Source organism: Lathyrus oleraceus, chromosome 3, assembly GCF_024323335.1.
Source record: "Lathyrus oleraceus cultivar Zhongwan6 chromosome 3, CAAS_Psat_ZW6_1.0, whole genome shotgun sequence".
Taxonomy (NCBI): Eukaryota; Viridiplantae; Streptophyta; class Magnoliopsida; order Fabales; family Fabaceae; genus Lathyrus; species Lathyrus oleraceus.
In genome coordinates this window covers 289,214,375-289,231,050 of record NC_066581.1, presented here as the reverse complement: position 1 = coordinate 289,231,050, position 16,676 = coordinate 289,214,375, and the positions used below count along the sequence as shown (strand labels likewise).

At 38.6% G+C, this 16,676-nt stretch overlaps 2 protein-coding genes across 2 annotated transcripts; both read left to right on the top strand.

Annotated features, from left to right (window-relative positions):
• Positions 1–295: 295 nt before the first annotated feature.
• On the top strand, positions 296–14,926 carry LOC127130908 (uncharacterized). The gene is made up of 4 exons (XM_051059863.1): positions 296–810; positions 6,503–9,534; positions 13,333–13,477; positions 14,671–14,926. Exons 2-4 carry the CDS (start codon positions 6,510–6,512, stop codon positions 14,924–14,926), a joined length of 3,426 nt encoding a protein of 1,141 aa, XP_050915820.1. The 5' UTR covers positions 296–810; positions 6,503–6,509.
• Positions 14,927–15,704: 778 nt separating this feature from the next.
• On the top strand, positions 15,705–16,178 carry LOC127130907 (uncharacterized). Its single transcript, XM_051059862.1, has one exon. The coding sequence runs from the start codon at positions 15,705–15,707 to the stop codon at positions 16,176–16,178; it is 474 nt and encodes a 157-aa protein (XP_050915819.1).
• The last annotated feature ends 498 nt before the right edge of the window (positions 16,179–16,676 follow it).

Genomic DNA, 16,676 nt, shown 5'->3' with positions numbered 1-16,676 from the left:
AGGGAACCACAATTTTAACTCATCACACATACATACATGAGAATACAACATTACATACCTCTCAGTGAGAATACAACATTACATACCTCTCGGTGAGCATATGCGTAAACCTTTCCATCGATTCATTCAGTATACATAATCATTTAAACAACATATGACCAATCGAGAGTAACATCCATGTACTCATGTCAGGACTATCCATACATCCCAAGTTGGTGGGACCGCTGCGATCACAAAAAATGATATTATGTACAGATAACAAAATAGGAAAAGAGAATGCATCAAAAAAAGTAGAAGCAACATAGTGTATGTAGAAAAGAAAACACCTTTCTCATTTGCCACTGACAAAAGCAAATCCATAAAATCAGGGATTTCAGAAGGTCTCTCTCCAATAGAATGATTCGCAGAAGATACCAGCTCATCATTCATGTAAAAATCCACACGAGCAAGCCTTTCTTAACCAATTCTTCACACGTACCTCACCCCTTCATCATAATTCTGACATTCTTATAAGATCAAGACACATAGAGTAAAAAAGGAGGAGAAGGGGATCGCATTAAAAATTACTGTAAAAACATTCCAAAACCCCATTACTAAAGCTCACTAACATCTTATTTCAACTTTGAATTTCACATTGAAATTCAAATTTTGGAGAGCCAAACCCTCACCCAAACGAAACATCAACAGCAGTCAAAAGTTCATAGAAAAGGAGATAGAAGAAGAAGGAAGGCATTAAAGAGAGAAGATAAAAGAAAAAAGGGAAGAACTCATTTGAACTTCGCCAGAGAAGATATCTCCGGAGTAACTTAGGTCAAGTACATTTTCTTGCTCTTTGTTTAAAATTCTTGCACCTTCTTGTTCATTTTGATAAATTGTGCATGAGCCCCATATAAATTACATCAAATCGTTGTTGTTTATAGTTTTAGGGTTTGAATTAGGACTTTGATTTGTGAATTTTCTGTTGTGTTTTTTGTGAGTTTTGGTTTCTGATTTGTGTGTAGGAGACAATTCAACCTAGGATTTGTACGGTAAGGGTTTGGGTTTTTTATTTTAAAATTTGGGTTTTTGTCAGGGGTCTCGATTTGATTGATTTAGGAGGTTGTCGGGAAACCTGAGTCAGATTCGAACTCAAGAGGTTGTTTTGTGTGGAGAAGGTATTTTGTTTTGGTGGTTGGCTGGAGAAGAGGGCGGCGACGCCGTGGTCAGCCGTCTGCCACCTTCTTCTCTGGCAGAGAGGTGGTTGGAGTCAAGTAAAATGCAAAGAGATGACGAAGAGTATTTAAGAGGAAAGAGAATGAGAGTTTCAAATGAAACCCTATTTCCTTTTGCCTAACTGATTTATACATGTGCATTGTTGCATTGGGTTATTCTCTCTAGGCCAAATGGTCTTCCCTGAATCAGCCATGCGTATTTGACCTTGCGGTCAACTAAGGGATCCCATGTGGATCCCATACAACATATGTGCATGCCCACTGGTTTCCACCCTTTTGATCATTTGACCAAGTCATATCTACAAATTTGACGGTGAAGGTTTTCTTCTTTAGTCAACATGTTTGACTGAGAGTCCAATGGACTCTCCCTGGAGATTGGGCTTTATATCCGTTGGGCTTGGTTTTACACCCCCCCCCCCCCCCATTTTCATTTTTACCACTTCTTGACCCATGTTGTTTTTTTGTTGTTTTTTTTACATATAACTTTACTTATTTTATATCCCAATAATGTTTTTTTTCTTATATTCATAAAAAATATAAATAGCATAAAGTTAATTATTTTGAATATATTTATTTAATTAAGATTATTGATTAATTTCATTAGACAATCTTATTTAATTTAGTTAATTTTCTTTCTCTTGTATATTTTGGTTCATTTGTGTGATCTTTGATCGATTATTTTGATAATGCAACTTCTCATACGATATGCCCATGTCATGATAATATGTTGATTTTATTTCTCACCTACACACTTAAACCATTTTCAAACTAATTCTTGATTTAATGTCAAGTCGTTTCCAAAAAACACCTTCATAAGTCGATCACTTTTAGCATCGCCATCAACCTCACATAGCTTAGTCTTGGGCTTCCTTACAATGAGATTTGATTGACACATCTACATTCATTTACTTGCATTTGGTTGATTAAGTTTAGCCACAATCCTTTCGTTACCTCATACCTCTATTAGATAATTATACCTTTAATTCATCCACAAATACAAATCCAAACCCCGATCCATCATCGAGTATGTTTATTCAAATCAAATTAAAATACCTAATCATATTCAAACATTATTTTCTTTAAAAATGAAAAGGGGGATGGTTTTGAGTCTTCAACTCCTCTCCTTGATTGATTGAGTACGAGTTCCCTTTCTCGATTATTCAAACAATTGTCATTTCTCTAAAAATTTATAAAACAATTAAATCAAATCCTTTTTTTGTAAAAAATCTAAACAAAAAGGGAGATGCTCTAGAGCTTTCGATTCCTCTCCTCAAGTACTTGGATACGAGTTGTCTTACTCTATTGTTCGAGTATTCATCGTTTATCTAAAATACATCAACCATACATAAACTTATTTTCATAATCACTTAGATGAAAAGGAAAATGGTCTAGAGCCTTCTATTCCCTTTCCCGAATACTTGGATACGAGTTGTCTTACTTGATCATCTGAGTATTCATCATCCATTTAAAATGCCTTAACTATTATCAAATCCTTTTGCAATTAAGGATGAAAAGGGAGATAATCTAGAGCCTTCTGTTCCTCTCCTCGACTTCTTGGATACGAGTTGCCTTACTCGACTATCCGAGTAATCGTCATTCAAATGAAACTTCCAATATAGTAATCCAACTTATCAAAAACTCTTTAGAAAGAACATTGTTCAATCCTTTCTAACGCGCATAAAAAACCAGTGCTTAAGCCTCCACCGAAAGTAGACAAGCCAATGTTTAGCCTTTAGAATATGATCTAAATAATTGTTCACTAAAAAACACCAACAAATCATAGTTCCCCGAACTATGAATGCCCTGATTTCTTTATTGCACGATAAGGATACGTAGGTACGAGATTGCGAGATCTTGGTGAGCACACTAATAAAAAACCTCCCTTTTCCCCCTTTCTGAGCTTTTCATTCATTTCTATTTTCAATCTTTTATTCACTCGAAGAAAACAAATAACATTTAGTTAACATTCAAATCGCAAATCAGACTAAAAGGTTCTTGTTGAGTACAACGAATGTGAGGGGTGTTAATATCTTCCCTTTATGTAATCGACTCCCGAAACCGAATATGGTTGCGACGACCATTATTCTATTTTTAAAGGTTTTATCAATATTTTCCTATTCCCTCATTGGAATAAATAAAGTTCTGTGACGACTCTGTTCGAATCATTTTTTCCGCGACCATCGCGAGGAATCGTATTTTTCGAGATGTGGTAGTATCAATAACCTTCTCAGGGTAACCTAGGTCAAAGTCAGAATCGGCGTAATCATAACGATAAAAGGCATCCTCCATTTGACAGAATACTTGTGCCTTAAACTTAGTTGTTCCCCTACCTGGTTCACGTAAGGGAAATTGTTCCTAAAGAGATCCCACCCGCTACTTACCTCTACTCTTAAAAGCATAATCCCAATGTATCTTGTGTGTTTTACGCAGGATATATAGGGCATTCTACCAAGGTTTGTTTTGTTTTCAAGAACAAGGTGCAAGACCTCATTGACCAGAAAATTTTGTCTTTCACTGAGGAAAAGCCTAACATGAGTACCAATCCTCTACCTACTCATAATGGGTCGGTAACCAGTGCAGTTATTGAGGAAGAAGGTACATAATCAGTCAGAGGGTTGTCAATGTGAAGACTCTCATGTCAGTGGTTGTAGATAAGCTTCGGGGCTATGGTTTTCTTGAAGGTATACATAACGACTGTGTTGTTTGTGATACAGATCCTGATAAGTGTGTTGTGTTGAAGGAATGTGTCCAAAGTTTGATAAAACAAAGAAGTGTGTAGTTTTCCAGATCAAAAGTGGTTGAAGAAGTCTCTATTATTGAGCCGATAACGATTATCTACAGAAAGCAGAAGATTGAAGATCCTCCTTGGAGGATCCATCCTATTCACATTTGTCTTCCTGGTTCGTTCCCATATCAAGACACCAAGGGAGTGCCTTGGAGATATGATACTACAGCGTATGTGGGTGGGAAGATAATTCAATTTTCCGATGTTGAGATTGTCAACGTAGCTGGAACCGGAGGCACGACCCATAGTAGTTGGTTATTTTCTCCAAAGTACATTCCTAGGGTATCCCCATCACCTGCAGTTATCCCTCCAAAAGATAAGGTTGTTCCCACTCCTTCTCCACAGGCAGGGGCATCTATTTCTACTACTCCAGTCATGACAATTATTCTGTCTATGACAAAAGCTACTCCTAACAAAGCTGCAGAAGCTGAGACTTCTAAAGGTAAAGAAATAGTGAATGAGCATGAACAAACTGAATATCACAAGAAGAGTATCACTGCTGGGGAAGGTCAGGAATTCCTTAAGCTGATAAAGAATAGTGACTTCAAGATTATGGAACAGTTGGGTCATACCCCATCGAAGATTTCAATCATGTCTTTGTTGTTGAGTTCTGGGGCTCATCGGAAAGCGCTATTGAAAGTCCTAAATATTGCCCATGTGATGTAAGATATCACAGTTGATCAATTTGATGATATGGTTTCTAATGTCACTGCCAATAGATATTTGGGATTTAATGAGGCTGAGTTACCTCTAGAGGGGAATGGCCATAATAAAGTTTTGCATATATCAGTCACATGTGTAGTGTAACACCCCGATAATAATATGGTAATTATTTAAATTAAGTTAATAATATATTTATTAATTTAATTAGATAATTGGATTATTACTATTATTATTTTGGAATTATTGAATTATTATTATTATTGGAATAATAATTATTTGAAAATATATATAAGCTGGAATAAGTAAAAAGAGTTCATTTTTGGAAAATAAGGTTTTCACGTGAAACTCAGAGAAGCGGCTGAAAGAGGCAGAGCAAGAGGAAGAGCTAGAGAGCAAGGGTTGGAGAACGGAAAAATTAATGTTGTGAATGTACATGTTATGGAATTAATGTTGTGAATGTACATGTTATGGAATTAATGTTGTGAATGTACATGTTATGTCCATGTACGTGTTTTGCCTGCGTTAACCGGTTAACCCAGGGCGTTAACCGGTTAACACTGTTGCAGTATGGAAAAATTGTTAATTTAAATGTTGTGTACATAATCGATGTTTGGCCTATAGTGGCGTATGATGTAATAGGGATTAATTCCCTCTATTTTGAGCAGTATAGGTATTAGTAGAGTGTGCTAATACTGTGGTTAATTATTTAACATGATATGATGTTTTGATACATGTTTTGATGATGTTGATAGTATGCATAATGTTGTGAATGTACATGTTATGTATGCAATTGTGAATGGACTGTTGTATGGCTTAGAGTGTGAGCATATGTCCATTGTGGATTTTGTTGTTGATGTTGCATTGCTAGATGATTAGCATGCATATTGTGGCCTTTAGGGTGGTAGCTAATTCCCATGGTGAGGAATTAGTGAGTTAGTCATTTTAGACTGTTGTTGATGTTTGCATGCTAGGTGATTAGCGTGCATAGCATGGCCCATTTGGGGTGGTAGCTAATTCCCATGGTGAGGAATTAGTGAGTGAGTCACTAGGTCTCAAATGAGTGGGACTAGTGGGCTTGGTAGCCGTGCCTGGATTTGGACGGTGAGGTGAACTATATGTTCACAAAGAGTCGGTACCGCATGCATGGAGTCTCATTGCATAATTGATATATGGTGTATAATATGAATGGATGTATTCCAGTATTATACACGTGTTGTGTGTTGTGTGTTGTGTTGATGTTGAGTATGATTGAGTTGACATTGCTGTTACTGAATGTGTAATCTGATTTGGGTGATGAAACGTGTTATTTACTTAGCATGACATGATGTTTTATAATGCTTGTTATATCGATTGAGGAACTCACCCGTACAACTATTTTTCAGATAACGAGCAATGAGTTGAGTAGAAGCTAATGCTTGGAGTCTAGTGTAGTCTCCTTAGTGGGTCGTGCTCTGATAGATGTAACATCGGGATGGGATGTTTTAACTTGTTTTAAATGTTTTATTGTTGGTTATGAACCATTTTACATGTAATGTTTTACATGATTGATGAGATTTCTATCCGCTGCGTTTTATGCAAATGTTTATGTTTGAATTAATAAAAGAGCATGACAGTTATTGTGTTGAACTGTGTGAAATATTGTGTGACACCCTTAAATTGCATATTTACTCTGATGATATACTGCTATTTTAATTAAATAATTGGGGTATTTTAGAAGGGTGTTACATTAGTGGTATCAGAGCATAGTCGGTCGAGTCGAGTCGTAATTATTCTGTTTCCCCTGTACGGGATAGGCGTTGTGTAACCCTATCAGTACTTATTGTTTAGCTTGTTGGGTTTTCAGAATAGAGATGGCTGGAAGAGGTAGAGACGATGCTGCGATTGCTGAGGCTCTGGGTATGCTAGCTGGAGTACTTGGAGGGAATCCGAATGTTGTAGGAATGGGAGCTGCTCGCCAACTGAGTGAGTTCCAGAAGAACAATCCTCCAATGTTCAAGGGAGCATACGATCCAGATGGCGCTCAGAAGTGGTTGAAGGAGATCGAGAGGATCTTCCGAGTAACTGAGTGTGCCGATAACCAGAAGGTCAGGTTCGGTACGCATATGCTGTCAGAGGAAGCTGATGATTGGTGGGTTGCTACCCGCACTGAGTTGGAATCTGCTGGAAATGCTGAGATCACTTGGGCTGTGTTCAGAGAGAGATTCCTGAGGAAGTATTTTCCAGAGGATGTTAGAGGGAAGAAAGAGATAGAGTTCTTGGAATTGAAGCAGGGCAATCGGTCGGTTACTGAGTATGCTGCTAAGTTCACAGAGCTGTCGAAGTATTACACTCCCTATAGTGAGACTGCTGGAGAATTTTCGAAATGTGTGAAGTTTGAGAACGGGTTGCGTCCCGAGATCAAGCAGGCTATTGGATATCAGCGGATCAGAGTGTTTTCTGACTTGGTTGACTGTTGCAGGATTTTTGAACAGGATTCCAAAGCCAGAGCTGAGAGCTATCAGCAAAGGGTTGATAGGAAAGGCAAGAATCAGAATGATCGTGGAAAACCGTATGCAGCTGGCAAAGGTTTTCAGAAGCAGAGTGGGATGAAGAGGCCTAGTGGGGGAGACTCCAGTGCCCCTGCTAAATGTTATAGATGTGGTCGGGCTGGACATCGTGTCCATGAGTGTACCAGTGCTGAGATGAAGTGTTTCAAGTGTGGAAAAGGTGGTCATTTGGCTGCAGAGTGTCGGTTGAAGACTGTAACTTGTTTCAACTGTGGAGAGTTGGGTCATATCAGTCCACAGTGTCCTAAGCCGAAGAAAGAGAATCAGTCAGGAGGCAAGGTCTTTGCCTTATCGGGTTCTGAGACTTCTGCAGATGATCGTTTGATCCGAGGTACGTGTTATATTAATGGCTTTCCTCTTGTAGCTATTATTGACACAGGTGCTACTCATTCCTTTATATCTTTGGATTGTGCTGTGAAACTTAAGTTAGAGATATCTGAGATGCATGGTAGTATGGTGATTGATACTCCTGCAAAGGGTTCAGTGACTACTACTTCAGTTTGTTTGAATTGTCCTTTGAGTATTTTTGGTAGAGACTTTGGGATAGACCTTGTGTGTCTTCCATTAGTGCAGATTGATGTTATCTTGGGTATGAACTGGTTGGTGTTTAACCGAGTTTCTATCAATTGTTTTAATAAGACTGTGATCTTTCCTGAGATTGAGGAAGGAGAGAGTTTGGTTCTATCAGCGAGGCAGGTGAATGAGGCAGTAGCAAATGGGGCAGAGTTGTTTATGCTGTTAGCGACTTTGGAGGCTAAAGATAAGCTGGCGATTTGTGATCTAGCAGTGGTGTGTGATTTTCCTGATGTGTTTCCGGAAGAAGTGAATGAATTACCGCCAGAGCGTGAAGTTGAGTTCTCGATTGATTTGGTACCTGGTACTAGACCGATATCGATGGCTCCGTACCGTATGTCTGCTGTTGAGTTAACTGAATTGAAGAGTCAGTTGGAAGATCTGTTGAATAAGAAATTTATTCGTCCGAGTGTGTCACCGTGGGGTGCACCAGTGTTATTGGTTAAGAAGAAAGAAGGTACTATGAGGTTGTGTGTGGACTACAGGCAACTGAATAAAGTGACGATCAAGAATCGGTATCCTTTGCCGAGGATTGATGATTTGATGGATCAGTTGGTTGGTGCGAGTGTGTTCAGCAAGATAGATTTGAGATCCGGGTATCATCAGATACGTGTGAAAACTGAGGATATTCAGAAGACTGCTTTCAGGACAAGGTATGGACATTATGAGTATTCTGTAATGCCTTTTGGTGTGACTAATGCGCCTGGAGTATTTATGGAGTATATGAATAGGATTTTCCATCCGTACCTAGATAAGTTGGTTGTGGTGTTTATTGATGACATTTTGGTGTATTCGAAATCTGAAGAAGAGCATGCTGAGCATTTGAGAGTGGTTTTAGAAGTTCTACGCGAAAAGAAGTTATTTGCTAAACTGTCTAAGTGTGAATTTTGGTTAGAGGAGGTTAGTTTTCTGGGTCATGTGATTTCAAGAGGTGGCGTTGCTGTTGATCCTTCTAAGATAGAAGCGGTATCTAAGTGGGAAGCTCCGAAGTCTGTTGCTGAGATTCGAAGTTTCCTTGGTTTGGCTGGTTATTATAGGAAATTCATTGAGGGATTTTCTAAGTTGGCGTTACCGTTGACGATGTTGACTAGAAAGGGGCAAGCGTTTGTTTGGGACTCAAAATGTGAAGAAGGTTTCCAAGAGTTAAAGAGAAGGCTAACTACTGCTCCTATTCTGATATTACCGAGTTCATCGGAATCATTTGAGGTTTACTGTGATGCTTCGTTGTTGGGTTTGGGTGGTGTGTTGATGCAGAATAAGCAGGTTATAGCTTATGCTTCGAGACAACTGAGGGTTCATGAGAGGAACTATCCGACGCACGATTTAGAGTTGGCAGCTGTGGTATTTGTTCTGAAATTATGGAGGCATTACTTGTACGGGTCAAGATTTGAGGTTTTCAGTGACCATAAAAGTTTAAAGTATTTGTTTGATCAGAAAGAGCTGAATATGAGACAGAGGAGATGGTTAGAATTTCTGAAGGATTATGACTTTGGTTTGAATTACCATCCGGGTAAAGCAAACGTAGTGGCTGATGCATTGAGTAGGAAAGCATTACATATGTCTATGTTAATGGTTAAGGAATTGGATTTGATTGAGCAGTTTAGAGACTTGAGTTTGGTGTGTGAGAGTACTCACAACAGTGTTAAATTGGGAATGTTGAAGTTAACAAGTGGTATTCTGGATGAGATCAGAGAGGGTCAGAAATCCGATGTGTTTTTGGTTGATAAGTTGACTCTAGTGAATCAATGTCAAGGGGGCGAATTCAGAGTTGATGAGAATGATGTTTTGAAATTTGGTAATCGGGTGTGTATTCCGGATGTTATCGAACTTAAGAAGAGTATTCTTGAAGAAGGACATCGTAGTGGCCTGAGTATTCATCCTGGAGCTACGAAGATGTATCATGATTTGAAAAAGTTATTTTGGTGGCCGGGAATGAAAAGAGAAATTGCAAGTTTTGTTTATTCCTGTTTGACTTGTCAGAAGTCAAAGATTGAGCATCAGAAGCCGTCTGGGCTAATGCAACCGTTGGCTATTCCAGAGTGGAAGTGGGATAGTATCAGTATGGATTTTGTTTCTGGTTTACCGAGGACAAGTAAGAATTTTGAAGCTATTTGGGTGATTGTGGATAGATTGACGAAGTCGGCTCATTTCATTCCGATCAGAATGGATTATCCGTTAGAGAGATTAGCTGAGCTGTATATTGAGAAAATTGTAAGTTTGCATGGTATTCCGTCTAGTATTGTTTCGGACAGAGATCCTAGATTTACTTCGAAGTTCTGGGAGGGTTTGCAGAGGGCTTTGGGAACTAAGCTGAGATTGAGTTCTGCATATCATCCGCAGACTGATGGTCAGACTGAGAGGACGATTCAGTCACTGGAGGATCTTTTGAGGGCTTGTGTTTTGGAAAAGGGAGGTGCTTGGGATTGTTATTTGCCTTTGATTGAGTTTACCTACAACAATAGTTTTCATTCGAGTATTGGTATGGCACCGTTTGAAGCTTTGTATGGTAGGAGATGTCGGACACCTTTATGTTGGTATGAGTCCGGTGAGAGTGCTGTGGTTGGACCGGAGATTGTTCAACAAACTACGGAAAAGATTAAGATGATTCAGGATAAGATGAGAATTGCTCAGAGTCGTCAGAAGAGTTATCATGACAAGAGGAGGAAGTCACTTGAATTTCAAGAGGGAGATCATGTGTTTCTTCGTGTTACTCCGATAACTGGTGTTGGTCGAGCTTTGAAGTCAAAGAAGTTGACACCTCGATTTATTGGTCCTTATCAGATTTTGGAGAGGATAGGGGAGGTAGCCTATCGTGTCGCTTTACCGCCGTCGCTTGCGAATTTGCATGAGGTTTTTCATGTGTCTCAATTGAGGAGGTACATTCATGATCCGTCGCATGTAGTCCAAGTAGATGATGTACAGGTGAGAGATAACCTGACTGTTGAAACATCACCTATGAGGATTGAGGATCGAGAGTTGAAGCAGTTGCGGGGTAAAGAGATTGCCTTGGTGAAGGTAGCTTGGGGAGGACCGGCAGGTGGCAATGTGACTTGGGAACTGGAGAGTAAGATGAAGGAGTCTTACCCAGAGTTGTTCGCTTGAGGTATGTTTTCGAGGACGAAAACTCTTTTAGTGGGGGAGAGTTGTAACACCCCGATAATAATATGGTAATTATTTAAATTAAGTTAATAATATATTTATTAATTTAATTAGATAATTGGATTATTACTATTATTATTTTGGAATTATTGAATTATTATTATTATTGGAATAATAATTATTTGAAAATATATATAAGCTGGAATAAGTAAAAAGAGTTCATTTTTGGAAAATAAGGTTTTCACGTGAAACTCAGAGAAGCGACTGAAAGAGGCAGAGCAAGAGGAAGAGCTAGAGAGCAAGGGTTGGAGAACGGAAAAGCTTGAAGCTCAAAGTTGCCGGATTAACTCAGGTAAGGGGGGTTTATCGTCGTTTAATGGGTATTATGGGTTAGCATGTAATGGGTAGTGATAAACCGTTGAATTGACCCTAATTGGGATTGTTGAATGCTGAAAATTGTGATGGATATGTTGTGTTGAATCTGAAATTGAATCCGTAATTGTGTGAGTCGTGTTTTCCCGAACGTATAGTTTTCTACGGAATTGGAATCGGAGGTCCGGAAGTCCTCTAACGGCGGAAAATGCGGAGAATTCTGCATTCTGCTTTGTGTTAGCGCAGGAACTGCTGTTTTGTCTGCGTTAACCGGTTAACCCAGGGTGTTAACCGGTTAACACTGTTACGAATTGAGAATTAGTGCTGTTTTGCCTGCGTTAACCGGTTAACCCAGGGTGTTAACCGGTTAACACTGATAAGTTTTGGGCAGTAAGCGTGTTTTGCCTGCGTTAACCGGTTAACCCAGGGCGTTAACCGGTTAACACTGTTGCAGTATGGAAAAATTGTTAATTTAAATGTTGTGTACATAATCGATGTTTGGCCTATAGTGGCGTATGATGTAATAGGGATTAATTCCCTCTATTTTGAGCAGTATAGGTATTAGTAGAGTGTGCTAATACTGTGGTTAATTATTTAACATGATATGATGTTTTGATACATGTTTTGATGATGTTGATAGTATGCATAATGTTGTGAATGTACATGTTATGTATACAATTGTGAATGGACTGTTGTATGGCTTAGAGTGTGAGCATATGTCCATTGTGGATTTTGTTGTTGATGTTGCATTGCTAGATGATTAGCATGCATATTGTGGCCTTTAGGGTGGTAGCTAATTCCCATGGTGAGAAATTAGTGAGTTAGTCATTTTAGACTGTTGTTGATGTTTGCATGCTAGGTGATTAACGTGCATAGCATGGCCCATTTGGGGTGGTAGCTAATTCCCATGGTGAGGAATTAGTGAGTGAGTCACTAGGTCTCAAATGAGTGGGACTAGTGGGCTTGGTAGCCGTGCCTGGATTTGGACGGTGAGGTGAACTATATGTTCACAAAGAGTCGGTACCGCATGCATGGAGTCTCATTGCATAATTGATATATGGTGTATAATATGAATGGATGTATTCCAGTATTATACACGTGTTGTGTGTTGTGTGTTGTGTTGATGTTGAGTATGATTGAGTTGACATTGCTGTTACTGAATGTGTAATCTGATTTGGGTGATGAAACGTGTTATTTACTTAGCATGACATGATGTTTTATAATGCTTGTTATATCGATTGAGGAACTCACCCGTACAACTATTTTTCAGATAACGAGCAATGAGTTGAGTAGAAGCTAATGCTTGGAGTCTAGTGTAGTCTCCTTAGTGGGTCGTGCTCTGATAGATGTAACATCGGGATGGGATGTTTTAACTTGTTTTAAATGTTTTATTGTTGGTTATGAACCATTTTACATGTAATGTTTTACATGATTGATGAGATTTCTATCCGCTGCGTTTTATGCAAATGTTTATGTTTGAATTAATAAAAGAGCATGACAGTTATTGTGTTGAACTGTGTGAAATATTGTGTGACACCCTTAAATTGCATATTTACTCTGATGATATACTGCTATTTTAATTAAATAATTGGGGTATTTTAGAAGGGTGTTACATGTAGATACCTTGCTCTCTCAAGTCTTAGTTTATACAAGATCCTCACTTAATGTAATGCCAAAGGCTACATTAAGTCAGTTGCAAGTAGAGGAACCCGATATAAGAGCCAGTGCATTGATTGTAAGAGTCTTTGATGGCTCTAAAGGATAGATCATTCGCGAGGTTGATCTACCCATTTGTGTGGGACCATATCAATTCATCATCATTTTGTAGGTAATGGACATTAATCACACCTATAGTTTCTTTTTGGGTAGGACATGGATTCATGTTGCTTGGGTAGTGACTTCCATACTGCATCAGAAGTTAAAGTTCATGTTTGAACATAAGTTGGTAATTGTTTTTGATGAGGAAGATTTATTGGTTAGCGAGTTATCATTGTTCAGATATGTTGAGACAGAAGAGGGGATAGTTGAGGTCCCGCTCCACTATTTAGAGTTTGAAGACGTTAGTTCTAATACATCTAAACAGAAAAATCATCTGCGATGATTTTATCTTCAGTCAAAAGCGTCAGGGAAACCCTTGAGAAGGATCCTCTCTCCGATTTGGGTCATATTGTCAATATGGCTGAGAAGCATGATCGATTTGGTATTGGTTATCATCCTTCAGCACGTCAGTCAGTTTCGAGGAAGTAGAAGAAGTTCAACCCTATTAGGTTTAACAACGCATGATTCCAAAATGATCATACCGTGGCAGTTATTGGTGATGCTAGTTACAGCTAGAATGAAGCTCCCAACTTTGTACGAAAGTGTCATTCGAGATTAAAGCTTAGAAGTTGGACGACCTTCGTGGTCCCTATAGTCTATTCGGAAAAAACGTAATGCATTTTATTTTATTAATCCCTTGTCTTCGCCAGAGACAAGAGGACAGCTTATAAGGTCCTCCCTGTTTTAAAAACATTATGTAATTAATAGAGAAACTGTTTTTCATTCAAAATTGTACTCCTTTCCTTTCAGTTATTTTTTCTTTTTCACTAAAATAAAATGGCAAAAGTTTCTTTTATTTTTTCCACTTCTCATAAAAAGCATACTAAAATAAGCTCATAACATGCAGAGAAAATAAATCCATTCATAACAACTCAGAAAAAAATCCATTGTAAATCTGGACTTCCAATCAACTAAGTTGAAGACGAGAGTGAGGAAGATTGTGAATTGTCGGCTGAACTAGCAAGGCTCCTTAAGCATGAAGAGAAAGAGATTAAGCCATATCAAAAGCTAGTAAAAGTCATCAACCTGGGTTCTAAAGAAGTTAGGAAATAGGTGAAAATAGGGCCATCCCTTGCCGAGCATGTACAATCTGAGTTGGTCAAGTTACTTCATGAATATGTTGACGTATTTGTTTGGTCTTATCAAAATATGCTTGGGTTGGACACCAACATTGTTGAGCATTACTTACCACTCAAGCTCGAATGTCATATAGTCAAGCAGGAACTCATAAGGACCATAGCCGACATGGCACTTAAAATTAGAGAGGATGTTAATAAACAGTTTGATGATGGCTTCTTAGCTATTTGTGAATATCCTCAATGGGTTGCCAATATTGTTCCAGTTCCGAAGAAAGATGGGAAGGTTAGAATGTGTGTCGATTATCGATATCTCAATAAAGTGAGTCCAAAGGATGATTTTCCTTTGCGTCATATTGATGTCTTGGTTGATAATACATGTCAGTTCTCCGTCTTTTCCTTTAGGAATGGTTTCTCGGGGTACAATCAGATAAAGATGTCTCTAGATGATATGGAGAAGACAACTTTCATCACGCCTTAGGGAACTTACTACTATAAAGTCATGCCTTTTGGTTTGAAAAATGCAGGACATATCAACATGCTAGGGTAACCCTCTTTCATGATATTATTCATAAAGATATTGAGGTTTATATGGATGATATAATAGACAAGTCCAGAAATGAAGACAATCATTTGAGGAAACTATTTTCCAGGCTCCGAAAGTTCAAGTTGCGGTTGAATCCTCCAAAGTGCACCTTTGGGGTCCGATCGGGTAAATTGTTGGGTTTTATTATGAGCCAGAAAGGTATTGCGGTTAATCCTGATAAAGTTCGAGAAATCTAAGATATGCCACCTCCCCGAACCTAGAAATAAGTCCATGGTTTCCTTGGTCGACTTAATTACATCTCCATATTTATCTCTCATTTAACAGCTACCTATGAACCGATCTTTAAATTGTTGAGGAAAAATTAGTCGATCGTGTGGAACAATGATTGTCAAGTGGAATTTGACAAGATAAAAAGGTATTTACAAGAACCACCGATCCTCACACCACATGTTCCTAGTAGGCCTCTTATTATGTATCTCACGGTACTGTATGAATTTATGGGTTATTGTTTAGGTCAGCATGATGACACAAGCAGAAAAGAACATGCAATATACTGTTTGAGCAAGAAGTTCACTGAGTGTAAGACCAGATACTCACGCCTAAGAAAATATATGGTTTTCCATACCAATTTGTTGATATCCAAGATGGATCCAATAAAGTATATTTTTGAAAAGCCCATTTCACTGATAGAATTGCTCGTTGGTAAATGATGTTAACTGAGTACGACATCCAATATGTGACCCAGAAATCTATAAAGGGGAGTGTTATGTATGACTACCTTGCTAACCAACCTGTGGAAGGTTATCAACCTATGAGGTTTGACTTTCCAGATGAAGACATCATGTTTATTAGATACTGCAATATTCCAAGCCCCGATGAAGGCCTCGAACCAGGATCGCGATGGACGCTCGTGTTCGACGGTGCTTCTAATGCGCGAGGTCATGGAATAGATGCAATTATTACTTATCCAACTGGCATCCATCTTCCATTTACTGATATAATTGCACCAACAACATGGCAAAATATGAAGCATGCATCTACGGTATAGAAGCAACCAATGACTTGAGAATTAAGATTCTTGAAGGAGACTGGGAGACTCAGGATAGTAAATTGATTCCTTATAGAGAGCATATCATGAAGTTGATTCCCTATTTTGATGAAATCTCTTTTCATCATATCCCTAGGGAAGAGAGTCAGCTGGCAGATGCTCTAGCTACTATGGAATCCATGTTTAAAGTCAAATGGAGGAATGAAGCACATGTTACTCGCATTGACCACTTGGATGAACCAGCGCATTGTCTAGTAATTGAGGAGGATTTTGATGATAAACCTTGGTTCTATGACATGAAAAGATATCTAGAAAAACAGGAATATCCTGATGGTGTATCCATTACAGACAAGAAATCTCCGAGAAGACTTTGTTCAAAGTTTTTCTTGAATGGTGATGTGCTTTACAAAAGAAATTATGATTTTGTGTTACTCAGGTGAATGGATAAACATGAGGCAAGCACAATCATAAGGCCTATATATGAGGGTTGTGAAAGTGTACATGCAAAAGGGCCCTCAATGGCTAAAAAGATCCTTTGAGCTGACTATTACTGGACAATAATGGAATTCGATTGTTACAACTTCGTTAGAAGATGTCACAAGTGTCAGATATATGGTGACAAGATTCATCTGCCACCAACTTCGTTGAATGTTTTAACTTCTCCTTGGCCCTTCTCTATGTGGGGTATTGATATGATTGGAATGATAGAGCCAAAAGCTTCCAACGATCTTCGATTCATTCTTGTTGCTATTGATTACTTCACTAAGCTGGTTGAAGTTGCTTCATAAGCTAATGTCACACGACATGTGGTTACCCAATTCATTAAGAAAGAGATAATTTTCCACTACGGCGTTCCTAGCAAGATTATCACTGATAATTCCAGTAACCTCAATAACAAGATGATGAGTGAGTTGTGTCAAGAATTCAAGATCAAGCAT